We start from the raw sequence: 18723 nt of genomic DNA on the forward strand, positions 1-18723 counted from the left end.
GAAAAATAGATGATAAACTTACTAAGGCCAGAATGTATTTTACAGTGAAAGAACTTTATAAAAATAACTTTTTTATTTGAAAAAAAGTTAAATGCCTTCTTGCAAGAACAACTTCCTATGTTGAACTGGTGAATTTAATTAGAAGGAATGAACAATCAACGTCATGGGTGTTTTCTCAAGATTGGACAAACCAAGCTTCTCTTTACCAAGTTTCTTCTTCAAAAGGAGGGGTGGGTGGAGAGGGGAAGCAAGGTCCTTATTAGTAATACAAGCAAAGCCCCTCCATCCTCAAGAATCCCTGAATTAAATGCAATACAATGCGGTGAAAGTCCTATTTGCAGAATGAGTGAATTCTGGGACTGGAACACAGGTAACTCCGTATGAGTTTCTTCTTTTAGGTGACTGATTTTGGTTTAGCGGTGAAGAAGCAAGGAAGGAGTGAAGCCATGTTGCAGACCACATGTGGGACACCTATCTATATGGGTAAGTTAGTAGACTTAAAATGATTCTTTTTCTATATGAAAAAGTAGAACAACTAGTATGGATTAAAACTTGAGCAGTTCAATTTCACATCATGACTTAATGGCCCTGATCAAGCTACCTTTTCTTAGGTCAAATAATTTTAATTGTTTTAGCAGATTTCTCATAGTTCTTATCTTCAAAGATTACAGTTTTCATTATTTCTCTGGGCTCTTCTTATAGCTGTTTATGTCTCTTAGGTAATCATACACCCAAACTTAATTATTGTTTTATTAATTCATGCTAAAATCATGAGTATGTTTTGCTTCTTTCCATTTTTTATCCAATTTCATTGCCATCCAGTGGTTTTTCAGAGAGTACTTTAAATATATTTTATAAACCAAGTTGCCCATTTTCCTAAATGTGATTTTTAACAGCTTTCCTGAAGTATAATTTAAATACCATAAAAATGTACCATTCAGTGATTTTTTTCATACATTCACAGAGCTGTGCAGCATCACCACAATCCAGTTTTAGAACAGTTCTACCCCCAAAAGTTGCCTCATGCCCGTTTGCACTCAATCTCATTCCCATCCCAACCCCAGGTAACCACTAATCCTTACCTCTCTAGATTGGCTGTTTCTGGACATTTCATATAAATGGGATCATGCAATATGTAGGCTTATACGCCTGGCTTCTTTCACATAGCATGATGTTTTTGAGGTACATCCCTGTTGCAGTCTGTTTCTTTATATTGCTGAACAGTTGTCTGTTGTATGTTGTTTATATATTTATTAGCTGATGGGCATGTGGATTGTCCAGTTTGGAGCTATTATGAATAATCCTGCTATGGACATTCGTGTACAAGTTTTTTTTTTTTTTTAAGCTTTTTGTAAAATTTATTTACTTTATTTTATTTATTTTTGGCTCTGTTGGGTCTTCGTTGCCGTGCACAGGCTTTCTCTAGTTGCGGCGAGGGGGGGCTTCTCTTCGTTGCGGTGCGCAGGCTTCTCATTGTATTGTCTTCTCTTGTTGCAGAGCACGGGCTCTAGGCGTGTGGGCTTCAGTAGTTGTGGCTCACGAACTCAGTAGTTGTGGCTCGCAGGCTCTAGAGAACAGGCTTAGTAGTTGTGGCACATGGGCTTAGTTGCTTCATGGCATGTGGGATTTTCCCGGACCAGGGCTCGAACCTATGACCCCTGCATTGGCAGGCGGATTCTTAACCACTGCGCCACCAGGGAAGTCCCTCGTGTACAAGTTTTTTTTGTGGACGTGTGGTTTCATTTTCTTTGGGTAACTACCAAGGAGTGAAATTGCTGGGTCATATATTATTTATGTTTATACTTTGTAGGAAACTGCCAAACAATTTTCCAAAGTGGCTCTAATATTTTCCTTTGCACTAGCAATGTATGAGAGTTCCAGTTTCTTCACATCCTTGCTAACTCTTTATATTACCTATCTTTTTAATTATAGCCGTTCTAGTGGTTATGAAGTAGTATCTCATTGTGATTTTTAATTTGCATTACCTTAATGACCAATGATGTTGAGTATCTTTTCATGTACTTATTAGTCATTCATATATCTTCTCTGATGAAATTTCTATTCAAATCTGTACCTATTGAGATGATCATATATTTTTTCTCTTTAAGTTTATTAATTACATTAATAGATTTTTAAAATGTTGAACCATCCTTGTACTTTTGGATTAAACCCCACTTGGTTTAAGGTACTGCCATATTCAATTTGTCACTACTTTATTTAGGAACTTTGAGTGTAGCTTTCTTTCTTTCAGCTGCCCTTGTCATTTTGATGTTAGGGTTATAATATCCTCATTTTAAAAATAAAATATTTTCACTTTTTGTATGCTCATGAACCACTTAAGCAATAGAAATTACCTGTTCATTAATTATTTGATGAAATTTCCCCTTAAAATTTTTTGGTCCTGATACCCTTTGGGGGATAAAGTTTCTATTATTAATTTATATTAGGTTATTCAAGTTTTTCACATCTTCTTGAGTCATTTTGATAATTTATGTTTTTCAGAAAATTTCAAAATATCCAGTGTAACATTTGCAAAAATGAATCCTGTGTTCAGTCACAGAGAAAACTCCTAAAAGTTGGAAACCTTTAAGTCACAATTACCTAGTATAATGAAGAAAGCTAGACAGAAAAACCAAAAGGCTAGATAAATTAACACACATTCACATGAGCATCAAACACATCCCAACCACCTAGAAAATTTAACCCCCCCACCCCCCTGGCAACCACCCATTTGTTCTCTATATCTATGAACCTGTTTCCATTTTGTATTATATTGTTCGTTTGTTTTGTTTTTTAGATTCCACATATAAGTAAGATCATACAGTATTTGTCTTTCTCTTTCTAGCTTATTTCACTTGGCATAATAACCTCAAGAACCATCCATGTTGTTGCAAATGGCAAGATTGAATTTTTTATGGCTGAGTAGTATTCTATTGTATATGTAAACCACATCTTCTTTTTCCATTCGTCTATCAGTGGGCACTTAGGTTGCTTCCATATCTTGGTTATTGTACATAATGCTGCATTGAACATAGGGGTGCAGACATCTTTTCAAATTCTTGGTTTTTTGTTTTTTGGGGGTGTTTTTCCAGAAAAATACCCAGAAATGGAATTGCTGGATCGTATGGCAGTTTTATTTTTAACTGTTTGCAGAATCTTCATACTATCTTCCAGAGCAGCTGCACCAATTTCCATTCCTACCAACCAGTGCATGAGGGTTCGCTTTTCTCCACATCCTCACCAACATCTGCTACTTGTTGTCTTTTTGGTGGTAGCCATTCTGACAGGTGGGAGGTGGTATCTCATTGTAGCTTTAATTTGCATTTCCCTGATGGTTAGAGATGTTGAGCACCTTTTCACGTGCCTGTTGGCCCTCTGTATGTCTTCTTTGGAAAATGTCTATTCAGGTCCTCTGCCCATTTTTAAATCGGGTTGTTTGGTTTTTTGATGTTGAGTTGTATGATTCTTGGTATATTTTGGTTATTAACCATTATCAGATATGTCATTTGCAAATATCTTTTCCCATTTAGCAGGTGGCCTTTTCACTTTGTTGATAGTTTCCTTCTCTGTGCAAAAGCTTTTTAATTTGTTGTAGTCTGATTTGCTTATTTTTGCTTTTGTTTCCCTTGCCTGAGGAGACACATCCAAAAAATATTGCTAAGACCTGTGTCAAAGAGCGTACTGCCTATGTTTTCTTCTAGGGGGTTTATGGTTTCAGGTCTTACATTTAAGTCTTTTATCAATTTTGAGATTATTTAAATTGTATATGGTATGAGAAACTAGTCCATTTTGAGTCTTTTCCATGCAGCTGTCCAGTTTTCCCAACATCATTTATTGAAGAGGCTGTCATTTCTCCATTGTATATTCTTGCCTCCTTTGTCATAGATTAATTGACCATATAAGTGTGGGTTCATTTCTGGCTCTCTATTGTGCTCCATTGACCTATGTGTCTATTTTTGTGCCAGTACCATACTGTTTTGATTACTGTCACTTTGTATGATAGTTTGAAATTGAGCAGCATGATATCTCCAGCTCTGTTCTTTCTCAATATTATTTTGGCTATTCAGGAGGGTCTTTTGTGTTTCCATACAAATTTTAGAATTATTTGTTCTAGTCTGTGAAAAATACCATTGTTATTTTGATAGGGATTGCACTGAATCTCTAGATTGCCTTGAGCAGTATGGTCATTTAAATAATATTAATTCTTCCAGTCCATGAGCATGGTATATCTTTCCATTTGTGTCATCTTCAATTTCTTTCATCATTGTCTTGTAGTTTTCTGAGCACAGGTCTTTTACCTCTTTAGTTAGATTTATTCCTAGGTATTTTATTCTTTTTGATGCAATTGTAAATGAGATTGTTGTCTTTTTTAATTGACATATAGTTGATTTACAGTGTTGTGTTAATTTCTGCTGTACAGCAAAGTGATTCAGTTATACATATGTATACATTCTTTTTTATATTGTTTCCTTTATAGTTTACCATGGGATATTGAATATAGTTCCCTGTGCTATGCAGTAGGACCTTGTTGTTTATTCATTCTATATATAATAGTTTGCATCTGCTAACCCCAAGCTCCCAATCCACCCCTCCCCTACTCCCCTTTCCTCTTGGAAACCACAAGTCTCTTCTCTATGTCTGTGAGTCTGTTTCTGTTTTGTAGATAGGTTCATTTGTGTCATACTTTAGATTCCACATATAGGTGATGTCCTATGGTATTTGTCTTTCTCTTTCTGACTTACTTCACTTAGTATGATAGTCTGTAAGTCCATCCATATTGCTGCAAATGGCATTATTTCATTCTTTTTTTTACTGCTGCAAAGTATTCCATTGTATATATGTATGACATCTTCTTTATGTATTCATCTGTCAATGGACATTAGGTTGTTTCCATGTCTTTGCTATTGTGAATAGTGCTAGTATGAACATAGGGGTGCATGTAGCCTTTTGAATTAGAGTTTTGTCCAGATATATGCCTGGCAGTAGGATTGCTGGATCATATGGCAGCTCTATTTTTAGTTTTTTGAGAAACCTACATACTGTTTTCCATAGTGGCTGCACCAATTTACATTCCCATTAACAGTGTAGGAGGGTTCCTTTTTCTCCACACCCTCTCCAGCATTTATTTGTATTTGTAGACTTTTTAATGATGGTCATTCTGACCTGTGTGAGGTGGTACCTCATTGTAGTTTTGATTTGCATTTCTCTAATAATCAGCAATGCTGAGCATCTTTTCATGTGCCTGTTGGCCGTCTGTCTCTCTTCTTTGGAGAAATGTCTATTTAGGTCTTCTGTCCATTTTTTTATTGGGTTGTTTGTTTTTTTGTTGTTGTGTTGTATGAGCTGTTTGTATATTTTGGAAATTAAGCCCTTGGTCGCATCATTTGCAAATATTTTCTCCCAGTCTGTAGGTTATCTTTTCATTTTGTTTATGGTTTCCTTTGCTGTACAGAAGCTTGTAAGTTTGATTAGGTCCCATTTGTTTATTTTTGCTTTTATTTCTATTGCCTTGGCAGACTGACTTACGAACAGTTTGGTATGATTTATGTTAGAGAATGTCTTGCCTATGTTCTCTTCAAGGAGTTTTATGGTATCATGTCTTATATTTGAGTCTTTAAGCCATTTTGAGTTTATTTTTTGTGAATGTTGAGAGGGTGTGTTCTAACTTCGTTGGTTTACATGTGGCTGTCCAACTTTCCCAACACCACTTGTTGAAGAGACTGCCTTCTTTCCATTGTACATTCTTACCTCCTTTGTCAAAGATTAATTGACTTTAGGTGTGTAGGTTTATTTCTGGGCTCACTATTCTGTTCCATTGATCCATATGTGGGATTGTTTTCTTAATTTCTCTTTCTGATAATTTGTTGTTAGTGTATAGCAATGCAATAAATATCTAAATATTAATTCTGTATCCTGCAACTTTACTGAATTCATTTATTCTAATAGTTCTTTGTTGTCATTTTTAGGATTTTCTGTATACAGTATCATGTCATCTACAAACAGTGATGGCTTTAATTCGTCCTTTCCAGTTTGGATTCCTTTTATTTCTTTTTCTTCTCTGACTGCTGTGGCTAGGACTTCCAATACTATATTGGATAAAAGTGGTGAGAGTGGACATCCTTGTCTTGTTCCTGCTCTTAGAGGATATGCTTTCAGCTTTTTACCATTGAGTATGATGTTCACTGTGGGTTTGCCATTATGGCCTTTATTATATTGAGGTATGTTCCCTCATACCCACTTTCTGGAGAGTTTTTGTCATAAATGGATGTTGAATTTTGTCAAAAGCTTTTTCTGCATCTATTAGGATGATCATATGATTTTTACCCTTCAATTTGTTAATGTGGTGTATCACATTGATTGATTTGAAGATATTGAACCATCCTGAGTTCCTGGACTAAATATCACTTACTCATGGTATATGATTCTTTTAATGTATTATTGAATTTGGTTTGCTAAGATTTTTTTGAGGATTTTTTATATCTGGTTCATCAGTGATATTGGCCTATAATTTTCTTTTTTGTGGTATCTTTACCTGGTTTTGATAGCAGGCTGACACTGGCCTTGTAGAATAAGTTTGGAAATCCTCCTTCCTCTTCAGCTTTTTGGAATAGCTTGATAAGGATAGGTGTTAATTCTTCTTAAGTGTTTTATAGAATTTACCTGTGAAGCTATCTGGTCTTGGACTTTTGTTTGTTGGGAGTTTTTAAATTACTGATCCAATTTTATTACTGGTAATTGGTCTCTTCATATTTTCTATTTCTTCCTGATTCAGTCTTGGGAGAGTGTACATTTCAAGGAATTTATCTGTTCCTTCTAAATTGTCCATTTGATTGTTATATAATTGTTCATAGTAATCTCTTACGATACTTTGTATTTCTGTGGTGTTGGTTGTAACTTCTCTTTCATTCTGATTTTATTTGTGTCTTCTATCTTGTTTCTTGATGAGTCTTGCTAAAGGTTTATCAATTTTATCTTTTTGAAGAACTAGCTCTTAGTTTCATTGTTCTTTTCTATATCTTTTTAGTCTCTATTTCTTTTATTTCCGATCTGATCTTTATTTTTTCTTCCTTCCACTAATTTTGGGTTTTGTTTGTTCTTCTTTTTCTAGTTCCTTTAAGGGTAAGGCTAGATTGTTTATTTGAGGTTTTTCTTGTTTCCCGAGGTAAGGCTTGTGTCTCCATAAACTTCCCTCTTAGAACTACTTTTGCTGTGTCCCACAGATTTTAGATCATTGTATTCCCATTTTTATTTCTGTTTAGGTATTTTTGATTTCCTCTTTGACTTATTCAATGGCCCACTGGTTGTTTAGTAGTATATTATTTAAACTTCATGTGTTTGTGCTTTTTGCAGTTTTTTTTTTTTTCCATTTTGCCCAGTTCTCTGTGTCTATTTCTATGTATTAGGTATGTTGGTTGCGTTTTCTGATCTTGGAGAAGTGGCCTTATATAGGAGATGTCCTGTGGGGCCCAACAGCATGCTCCTCTCTGGTCACTGGAGCTATATGTTCTTGGGGCAACTCCTATGTGGGCTGCACGCACCCTTCTGCTGTGGTAGAGCTGACTACTGTGAGCACACTGGTAGGTGGGACTGGCCCCCAGCCTGGTTGGCTTTGAGGCTGTGTCATGTCCAGTGGCTCTGGGCCTGGTAGAAGGTGGGGTAGGCTTACTGCAGGGTTAACTGCATGGGGCTGCTGCTGGCCTGCTGGTGGGCAAGGCTGGGTTCCCACATGGCGTCTGAATGGCATGGGGGGCTTAGTGCTGGTGTAAGTCTGCTGGTGGGCGGGCCAGGTCTTGGCAGCTGCCTACCAGGGGGTGTGGGGCTGGTGTGTGCCTGCTGGTGGGTGGGGCAGGTCCTGGCGCTAATAAGCTAGGGGGAGGCATCCAAAATGGTGCTTACCAGCACCAGTGTCCACGTGTTACAATGAACTCCCCAAAATGGCTGCTGCCAGTCAGCAGGGGGAGTCCTAGTTGCTCCCTCCCTCTCTGGGAGGTTTTCCAAGATCAGCAAGTGGGTCTGACTCATTTTCAAAGTACTGCCTCTGAGCTGGGATTCAGAGTGGATGAGATTTTGCGTGCACCCTTGAAGAGTGGAGTCTCTTGTTTGCTGTAGCGCTCCAGCTCTCCCAGACGTAAGCCCTGCTGGTTTTCAGAGGGAGACGTTCTGGGGGCTTTGTATTCCTGGTGCAGGACCTCCTGGGCTGGGGAGCCTGCTGTGGGACCAAGAGCCCTCACTCCCTGGGGAGGACCTCAAGACCGTGACATTCCTCCTGTCTGTGGCTCGCCGATCTGAGAGCGTAGGTCCTAACTCTACTGTGTCTGTGCCCCTCCTATCCATCTTCTTGTAGTTCCTACTTATGTCTTTAGTTGTGGAAATTGTTTTCTGCTGGTTTTCAGGTCATTCTTATGGACAGTCGCTCTGTAAGTTGTGGTAATTTTGGTGTGTCTGTGGAAGTTCACGGTCTTCCTGCTCTGCCATCTCGGCCACCTAGTCAATACTGTTAATTTAATCGTGCTTGCTTCCTCTGTTGATTTCTAAGAGAGTTATTAAAGTCACTCACCAGCGCAGGGCTTTGATAGATTCTTTTTGTACTTTGAGTAGATTTCTTTAAAATATACTTTATTGAAACATAATTTACATATAATAAAATGCACAGATTTTAAGTGTAAAGTTTAGTGAGTTTTGACAAATACATATACTTGTACAATTACCACCCCAGTGACTATATAGAACATTTCCATCACCCCAGGAATTTCCTTTGTGTCCCTCCCAGTCGATTCCTCACCCAGACCCCAGCAACCACTGATGATTTCCATTACCTTAGTTTTGCTTGTCTAGAATTTATATAAATTGAATCATAAGTATATATTCTTTTGTGTCTGTCTTCTTCTGTTCCATGTAATGATTTTGAGACTTACCCGTGTTGTTATATCAGTAGTTTATTCATTTTTATGGCTGAGCAGTATACCTAGTTCATTGTTTCTTTGTCTACTTGATGCATAAAGCTTCTAAATTGTTTTATCTTATTTGGGAAGAGGCTACTTTAGATTCTGTTCATATCCTCCTGTTGGCAAAAGACATCTGGTCTGTAGTTACATGGGGAAAATATATCCAAGCACCCTGAGTTTTATGCCTGCTTATTAGTTGTCTGCACTGTGAGACAAGTGAGAGAACAAGAGAGAAGGCAGATGGTTTGTGGAGCTTTGCTGACTTCCTAAATGGCTTCTTGGCCCAGCCAGTCTGGCCTTTGCCTCCCTGTGAGAGCTGCAATGACAGTGCAAGTAGAAATGCCCCTGATAATTAAGGTGACTCCAAAAGAGGGAGTGAGGGCTCCAAATTCCGGGCCCCTGCTGTGTGATGCACCTACATGGAGATCTGTCAGGGAATCGGATCACGGAATCTGCCCTTGTCGTAGGCATGCAGCCATAGAGCAACTTGAGCTTTAATGATTCCATATTTTAAAAGTTTAAGTAGAGTTAAAGAATACAAGTAATTGCTTAAAGGAAAATATTAATTTTAATTTTCAGTGATTTAGAGAAGAATTATTCAATTTGTTAATTATCTACAGTTGAGCCTGTTCTCTTTCTTCTGTTTACCTTTTAACTCCTTTGTTGTTGCTTTTTAGTTCCTTTAACAATAGGCAGAGGAAATGAAATTTCATTTGCTTTTAGTAGTTATAAAAGCTGTGTGTATGTTGGGGGGGTGATTGAAACAGTTTTCTAAAGTAAAAACACCTTTTACATGGGAGGCGCTGTATAACAGTGTTGCTTTAGGTGAGTCGCTTCATATCTGTACCTGAACCTTAATTTCCTCGCTGGCAAAGTAAGTCATGGCTACATACCCGTGTCACATGATTCTTAACATAATTTACACAAATAACATCATCTATACAAAAGTGCTTTGTCAATTTTAAAGTTCTATTCAAATACACGCAGTTGACCCTTGAACGACGCAGGGGTGAATCCACGTATAACTTACAGTCGGCCCTGTGTGGTGCTACCTAGCTGTAGAGGTATAATAGACATAGTCCTGGAATATCATATGTGACTTTTTAGAAAGCCAGCCATTATAAAAAACCTAATCATTAAAAAATGTGCTACCTCAAAGTAAAAAAAAAAGTTCTACTTTGAGAAGATTGTTTAAAGGAACCCTATTGTGGACACATTGTAAGTAAGTAGCCCAGAGTTGGGGAGTCAGGAGTGCCTGCATCCTAGTCATCATCCTGGGCCTAATTGGCTTTTTGATCAAGTTATGTTATAGGAGCTCTCTGTCTTAGTTTTCTCATTTAGAAAATGTGGAAGATAATTCATACTGCCATAGGAGTGCTATGATGTTATTATTACTACTGTTATTTTACTGAAGTGATTTATAACCGTTTATCTTAGTTTCTCTGTAAATCCAGATTTCTACCTATTGGGCTTGTTTTAAATTGTATCTACTTAAGGTATGTTTTCAGTTCTATTTTGGCAAAGAACTGAGATATTGTTGTCTTCTACTATAACTACACAATCTTTGCAAAATCATTTCTTAACAATTTGAAAGAGATGAAGAGTTGTGCATTTAGCTATACAGTGTGTGCCATTGTTCCATCAGAAGCTAAATAGCAGGGGTGAGGATACAGCGACGTCAGTTGTTAAGCCTATACATTATTCACTTAACATCTGCTGTTGGTTCTCTTTTTCCCTGTGGGGGAATAAATTACAGCACATCAGCACATTTTTCATGCTTTGTGTTTAAGCATTTAAAAGTCATTTATTGTATTATTAATATTATTTTATTTCTGCTTATTTGGCAGCCCCTGAAGTTATCAATGCCCACGACTATAGCCAGCAGTGTGACATTTGGAGCATAGGTGTCATAATGTACATTTTGTAAGTACCCTGCTAAACGTACAACTTAAAATGAATGGATGATCCCTAACAGTAGAATTACATAGACTTTAAATTAAAACTAAACAATATAGTTTTAAGAAAGCGACTAAAGAAACAGTTGGGAAGTCATTCTAAAAGGTGTCTTATTAGTTGTCAGGTACATCCATTAGGTATTTTTTTAGTACAATCAATTTATGACTTTCAGCTTTTCTTTTCATTGATCTATAAATGCTACAATGCACTGTATGATCTGAGCCACATGAAAAACTTGCCTCAGCACCTCCCTGATCCTTTGCTACAAAACGAAAGCTTCTTTGTATTTTCTCAAGAGATTCACTTATAGAGCATCAGGTAGAGGGAGGTCCTGGGACCTGGCACCAGAGCCACCTGATGGACCTGATGGTGTGAGGAGCGGGCAGTAACCAGATAAAGGTTCAGCCCAGGGTCCAGAGAGTATTCTGTTGTTTCTGCTTCTCTTCATGCTACTGAAAATGTTGGCCTTTCTTGCTCTCTCTTCTGTCTCACTCTCAAGATTCAGTCAAACCCCATGGCCTGTATTTTTCCTTTGAAGTGTCCTCACCTATTATTTCATTTCTCTTCACTTGTATCATTTCTCCTTACGATCCCTTTCTAGAAGATTACAGTGTCTTTCTGTCGGTTCTCCTGCCTCGGGTTCATCCTTCACACAGTTGTCAGAGTTGTCTTTCTAAATCACAAATCTGATTGTACTACTTTCCTGATTAACAACCTCTGGTAATTCTCCCTTGCTGTAGAAAAATCTCAGAGCATCCCCGCATGGCGTAACACAAAGCTTCCACTGCCTGGCTCCAGAGTGCCTTTCTAATCTTGGTCTGCATATGTGTTCCCATTCACTTACCCTGTGCTGGTGGACACTCTAGGCCACTCCTTATGACTCAGGCACCCTGTATTGCATGCTTCTGGGTCTTTGCTCATGCAGTTCATTCTGCCTAGATGTTCTCTTTTTTCTTCTCTACTAACCTCTTTCCTGGGTGTGTCCAGCTCACACAGTAAAGACTTCTATTTCCCTAAGTCCTACTCTACCCCAGCAGTTACTACATTCATTATGTGTATACTTTTTGGAATTTAAGGCAGTAGACGAAGATGCATGTAAAACAGTAATGTAGAAAGGAAAACAAAATAATAAGCATATTTAATCAGGAAAGTTTGCACATGTGTAAATATGATAGAATAAATTGTTCACTTTTCTGTGTTCTCATTGCACTTTTAAAAGCTAGATTATAATGGAATATAATTATTGTATTATGTGTATTGTACCTGTTTTTCTTACTCTAAATTCCATGAAGGACAGAGATATGATTCATCTTTGCATCCCTGGTATCTGGTACAATAGTAGACATGTAGTCAGTGCTCAATATTTGTTTGTTAAATTGAATTAAAGTGAATTGTCTAAGAGATGTTCTGCAAAGTTAGTGGTCACTGTTCTGCCTGTTGGTGAATATGAACATTTTTATGTTGATGCAACATGAGTTTTATGGTCATATTGAAGATTTCACTGTGCACTACCTCTTCCAGATCGTTTCTAAATATTGACATCACAGTAGTTATATTTTCACAGTCCTGTGAAATGGAATACACGGGCAGTAGAAATTGGATGTTGTGATCGTAGTTGTAACTCAGATAGCTGACATGTCACTGCTTAGATTGCATAAAGTATAAATGTATTCACAAAGTTTTTGATCATTGTTCTGTGCTGATTAGAATCATATTAAAATTCTGAGCCTTAGTTTTAAATTAAAAATACAACTATTTAAAATTAGTGTTTTATACTCTTACGACTTTCTGGACAACACAAGTCAAACATAATACATGTGAACTATTATTGCACCATTCATGTGGTATTTGCTGCCTTCTTAGTTTGAATTTGGTGTTAAGGGAAGTGATAGTGTATTACATACCTTAAATTTTTTTCTCCTACTTAAAGATGTAATTTTAATTTTTCTGCTTCTGAGTGTGACTGCGTATCATAATAATGACATATTTTTTTCTTTACAGTAGACTCTTGCTCAGCTAATCAGTGCCTATTCATTAATCTGCCTGAGCCCAGTGGTCTTACAGATAATTTCCTTCAACAAGGGCGCAAACATGTTACCTTCTCCAGGGGGGTTATTTTCTTGTTTATCGGTTACCCCTGTTTCATTGCTACTTAATTGGACAATGATAACATACTTTCTCAAGGTGAAATTGACATAAATACTCTTTATGGGCACTATCTTTTGCTGTTTTGATTCCTATGAAGCAAAATAATCGGAAGGCTTTAAGAGGCATTTTTCATGTCTTGGATTCCCTTTTCTGGATGTGCAGAAAATTGCTGTCATAAAATTTCATACGCTGCTGATTGACCAACCATTAGATACATTTTGTGTGAATAAAATTGTAAAGGGCAGAAAAAAGTGGAATTTTTAAAATGTAGCCCTTGAGCTATATAGTTGCATGCTAGTCAGGCAGTGTGGGAGCAGCTAAGAAATTGGTGAATGTGCATATCACTGGTTGTTAACAGACTCAATGAGCCAGGCTTTTGCTGGCCTGTACTTGCTATAATAGATTGTAATTGTCCATAAGACCATTTTTTTTGGCTTTTTTTTATTGCATTTTAAAACTAAACAGTAGTAAGGCAAGTAAGATCAGAGAGAGGAGGGTCAGAATGAGCTGGAGAAATAAAAAGTATTAAAATGAGAGTTTGCAGAACAATTTAATAAATATTTATCATTTAACAAGAACCTGTTGGTAAATGAAAAGCTGTGTTATCCAGCCTAGTTTGATAAATTACTAGGATGAGAACAGCTCTCCCCCTCCTCCTCCAGAAAATCATTGTCATGTAAGATATTTACCAAATTTAGACTTATTCAAAAAATATTCATGGGAAAGGTTTTTAAAGAACTTTAAGAAAAATATGACTAAAAACAAAAATCAGTAAAAATCTGTTAAGAGACCTGGAGATCATTATACATTATACTTATGTACATAATAGACCAGCATTTGGGAAGTGTAATGGAATTCTGCCGTTTTACTGTTTCCATAATAAAGTGGAAAAGTATAATCCTGAGAGTTGAAGAATAGACATACAGAGTTAGAGTTGCCTCTGTGATGAGTCCAGGTCCAACTTCTCTCTGGTTGTCATTGGGAAAATCTGGTTGTTGTCTACAGGGTTGCCCTCAGATGTTGGGGTTGATGATAAAGATGATGGCTAACGTTTGCAACTTTTAAGCATGTTCTTGTAGTTTTGGACTAGATCACCTATTGAAGCATAGGCTTGCCATGCTCTTTGTAAAGTATAGCACGGTGCTTCCTTTAAAAGGTTCTAAAGACTCATAGTCCCCGTACTACAGAATCTACAAATAAGCCCATGTTTACTGTATACACATGGCTTTACTGATATTGGTTGTTACATATACTCAGCTTTCACCCTTCCAGACTGATTTTCCTCATTCAGATTTTCTTCATTTTATGTATCATTTTTGAAGAGTTGTGGCCATTTTAATGGATTTTTGGTTTTGACTCAGAGCCTGTAGACCCCAGGGTTATTCTTACTATCACTAACATTCGTGTAGCATTTTACCACAGATAAAACTCTTACATGGTCATTAGACTCTGATAACTCTCGTTAGACTCTGATAACTCTGTATATCTTTCTGTAAGTCCAATGTGAATTATGTACCTTAAGGTGTTACCTTACCTTTGCTCACGTTGAAGTGTTTCTCCTCTATCATCCACCACTATTACTGTGCACTTAAACTCACACACCTTTCTGTATTTTAACCCTTTAGTGTTTCCCCACCTGGAAGAGCTTTGGGTCATTTGCAAATGTGGAAGTTCCAATGTATACAAGAGCCTAGCACAGATCTTGCAAAAGCCCTTCGCTTCCATTTCTACATCCAGAGAAGTTCCCACCTCTTTCTCTCCTTTACTTAAATATGAAGCACCACTACTTCCAAGTCCTGTGGAAACTTAATTTTTAATAGCCTCATTCTGATTATTTTTTTAAAAATCTTAACAAAACGACTGTCTTTGTTGTAGATTATGTGGAGAAGCACCCTTTATGGCAAGCTCAGAAGAGAAGCTTTTTGAGTTAATAAGAAAGGGAGAACTACATTTTAAAGGTTCAGTCTGGGATTCCATAAGTGATTCTGGTAAGTATAGATTTGTTATTATTTACTAAAGCAAGTATACATAATATAAGAAAGGCAGCCAGTAACTCAGATACTTTAGATCTCTGGTTAGTCATTAAATTTACTTGTAGAAATACACTATTTACTTGTGGTAATAGTGATATCTTCACTGTGCTTGTTATAGTTGAAACTTGCAGCAAAAACAGAAAATGCATAATAAAAATTGAAGAGGAAATTTGCTGATTATCTAGCTAATTTTTTACTATAGACCATAAACCAGGTAATCCAGGCAATAAAACCTCACTTTAGGCCTTAAACTTTATTTAATACTAGCCATTGGTACTGATGATACTTATTTTATAACTGAGAAGTTTCCTTCATATCATACAGACCTAATCCTAAATAAACTGGAAAATGTGTGGTACTAATTATAGTTGAGATAAATAAGACTTTCAGGATTTTTCCCTTATTTGCAGCTAAAAGTGTTTTGAAACAACTTATGAAAGTAGATCCTGCTCATAGAATCACAGCTAAGGAACTACTAGATAACCAGTGGTTAACGGTAAGTTACAGTATTACTTCTTTTTTTTCTTTTTGGCATGCTGTCATTGCTTATTTCTTCTCATCTGGCCTTGTAGTTTATATATAGTCTTCTTAAAACAGTCATTTAGTTTCATCTTCTGACAAGTTAAAAAAATTATTGAGTGTTGCCACATTTCTGAAATGGGTATTTTCAAACTGTTAAAATTACTACCACAGTTGTTTATATATGTTTATAGAGGTTTAAATGAACTTTTGTTTTGTATCAAATCCAGTAAAATAGAGCTGAGAAATGTCCATTATTAAAGCTGTGGAATATTGAAGCAGTCTGTATAGTTTAGTGACGTAAAGCACTGGAACCATCTACTTCTCTTTCAACTCTTTGGATGCAAGGAATCTTCAGGGTTTCAGAAAAGCCAAGGTCTTCTAACAGTGTCTGTTGCCTGGCTTGAAATCTTGAGTAATTATTCATTTACATATTGCTTTCCCCCATTGGACTAATGTCTTGAGCAGTGACCCTATGTCTTTTTTTTGTGTGTGTGGTACGCGAGCCTCTCACTGTTGTGGCCTCTCCCGTTGCGGAGCACAGGCTCCGGACGCGCAGGCTCAGCGGCCATGGCTCACGGGCCCAGCCGCTCCGCGGCCTGTGGGATCTTCCCGGACCGGGGCACGAACCGGAGTCCCCTGCATCGGCAGGCGGACTCTCAACCACTGCGCCACCAGGGAAGCCCTTGTGACCCTATGTCTTACTGGTCTTTGTATCCCTGTACCCAGAACATTACCTGGTCACAACAGGAACTTTGGAAGAGGATACTACTACCTCTCAGTATTTATTTTCTCTTTCTTCTGTGGAAATGAGGATCCTGGCTTTTAGCTGGTAACATTGCTATCTTGTCTTCTTTGCTAGTTCTTCCCCTTCGTTGCTAGTTATGGTGCTGGTCAATGAGATCTAAGTGGAGGTAGGAGCAATTTCTGGGAAGTGTCCTTAAATGGAGGGGGTATGGCCTTCCTCACATCCATCTTCTTCCCTAGTGACTGAAATGCAGCTGTGATGGGTGGAGTTTAAGTAGCCATATTAGATCATAGAGTGGAATTTATAAACGGGATAGCAGAGCAACAAGATGCAAGGAACCAGGGCTCTTAGCATATAGAGCTGCTATGCCAGCCCTTGACTGCCTACCTCCAGACGTTTTTATATGAGCAGGAGACAAATGTCTGTCATCTTTGAGGTACTGTGAAATATGCAGTTAAACCTAATACCAATCAATACAATAATAAATAATTGCTGGATGAGTAGATGATTCAGTAAATGAATATCTGTAGGTATGTCAGAAAATGTCTGAGAATGGAAATTAGAGATTGTCTTAGAGACATAGGAATATTGCTAAGTAATATTTATCTATGCAGAAAGTTATTTTACATCTATGACTTGCTAGACACTGTGTTAGGTACTGCAGATACATGATATGCTTATAATGCAGTAGTAATGTTGAGAGATGATGGTGGCTTGGACAGGGTGGTAGCAATAGAGTTGAAGAGAAATAAATGTAATATATTTTTTAGGTATATTTGATAGGGCTTGGTGATGGATCAGATAAGAGATAAGGATAAGGGAGGTATCAGGATGATTTTTAGATTTTGCTTTAACAGCTGGTTGGATGGTAGTGCCATTTGCTGAGATGTGGAAGACTGTAGGAGAAATAGATTTTTTTTTTTCTGGGGAAGAGTGGTGAGTCAAGAGTTCCATATGAAACATGCTAAATTTGAGATGCCTATGTAGCATTCAAGTGGAGATTTCAAATAGATCATTGAATGTATGAGCCTGGAACTCGAGAAGAATGAGCTGGAGATATAAATCTGTGAATCCTGAGTATATAGATGCCATGTAAAGCCATTGGGCTGAAGAGATAAGTTAGGAAGAAAATACAGATAGAAAGGACAAGAGGCCTTAGCACCCTGCCTTAAACACTACAACATTTAGAAGAGGAGAAGCTAGCAGTGGAGGGTGAAAAGGAATAGCTGATGAGGAAGAAGGAAAGTCAGGAGGGTGGTACCAAGGAAGTTAAGTGAGAAGAGTGTTTGAGAAAGCAGGAGCAGTCAGCTCCCAGGTAAATGCTGCCGAGGGGTCAAGATGAGAATGAGTTTTCATTAGAATGGCCAACAGAGGGGTTGATGGTGACCCTGAAGGCCTAGATAGGTTTAGATACCATAAATTTATAGTGATAGCATTCTGATTTTCTTTTGGCAATTTCTAATCATTTTTTTTGAATAACATTTTCTTTAAGGACTAAAGAAATTGTCTTCACTCAAAAATGGTTTATATCTGCCCTCTTCTGTGAATGTGTTGAACTCTCAAATGATTCTGTGCAATAAGTATTTCTGGCCTAAAGTAATTGTGCAAATGAGTTAGCAGCTAGATCATTGCAAAACTACTGAGTAGATTTGCAGTACAGCAAAATAAAAACTGTAAAACAGATGGTATGCTTTAGAAATCTATCTCTTTTCAGCATCACACAACATTCGGGTTTGGCCATTTAATTATTTGTTTTCTAATTAGTACAACTTTATTTCTGGCTTTGGTCATTTTTCCAGAAGTCTCCATTTTTGAGCCTCTGTAACATTTGTCTCTATGTAGTCTTTGCCAAATGGATAGAGAAGTGACAGATAGCGTGTACTATATCAGACTATCCTAAGGAGTTCAGTGTATGAAGTTTAGAATACTGGCATTTTGTAAACTTCTGAAAGGCAAAACTCTTTTCTTCTTAACCACTTGAAGTCTTGCTTCCTGTAATTCATATCCTGTTTGAAATAATCTAAAGAGAACACATTAGTTCTCTCAGTGCCTTACTGCTTTATAAGCAGAACTGATCTTCCAATACCGAACAAATAGTAACATTCTTTTCAAAGAGCTTTATTGGATAAAGTTTCTATGGTTTACCTATATATTGTGCATTTTGAAATACAGTACATATCTGAAAAGTATTCTGAGAAAAATAATCATTGCTTCGCTATGTACATTTAAGTGAATGGGTCTTAAACAGATATTGTCATCCTGATTTAAAAAGTCAAAGATCGGGACTTCCCTGGTGGTGCAGTGGTTGAGAATCTGCCTACCAATGCAGGGGACACGGGTTCGAGCCCTGGTCCGGGAAGATCCCACGTGCTGT

General features: G+C 37.4%; 1 protein-coding gene across 9 annotated transcripts in view; it reads left to right on the plus strand.

The window, feature by feature from the left end:
- Nucleotides 1-18723, plus strand: part of STK33 (serine/threonine kinase 33) — a 173794-nt gene that overhangs the window by 110207 nt on the left and 44864 nt on the right. For all 9 annotated transcript variants that reach the window (XM_079929179.1, XM_079929182.1, XM_079929184.1 and 6 more), the window contains 4 exons: nucleotides 399-483; nucleotides 10793-10868; nucleotides 14925-15037; nucleotides 15493-15578. In XM_079929179.1, the coding sequence (XP_079785305.1) occupies nucleotides 399-483; nucleotides 10793-10868; nucleotides 14925-15037; nucleotides 15493-15578 (360 nt within the window). The remainder of the gene's footprint in view (nucleotides 1-398; nucleotides 484-10792; nucleotides 10869-14924; nucleotides 15038-15492; nucleotides 15579-18723) is intronic.

This window comes from Stenella coeruleoalba (genome assembly GCF_951394435.1).
Source record: "Stenella coeruleoalba genome assembly, chromosome: 8".
In the NCBI taxonomy this organism is placed as follows: Eukaryota; Metazoa; Chordata; class Mammalia; order Artiodactyla; family Delphinidae; genus Stenella; species Stenella coeruleoalba.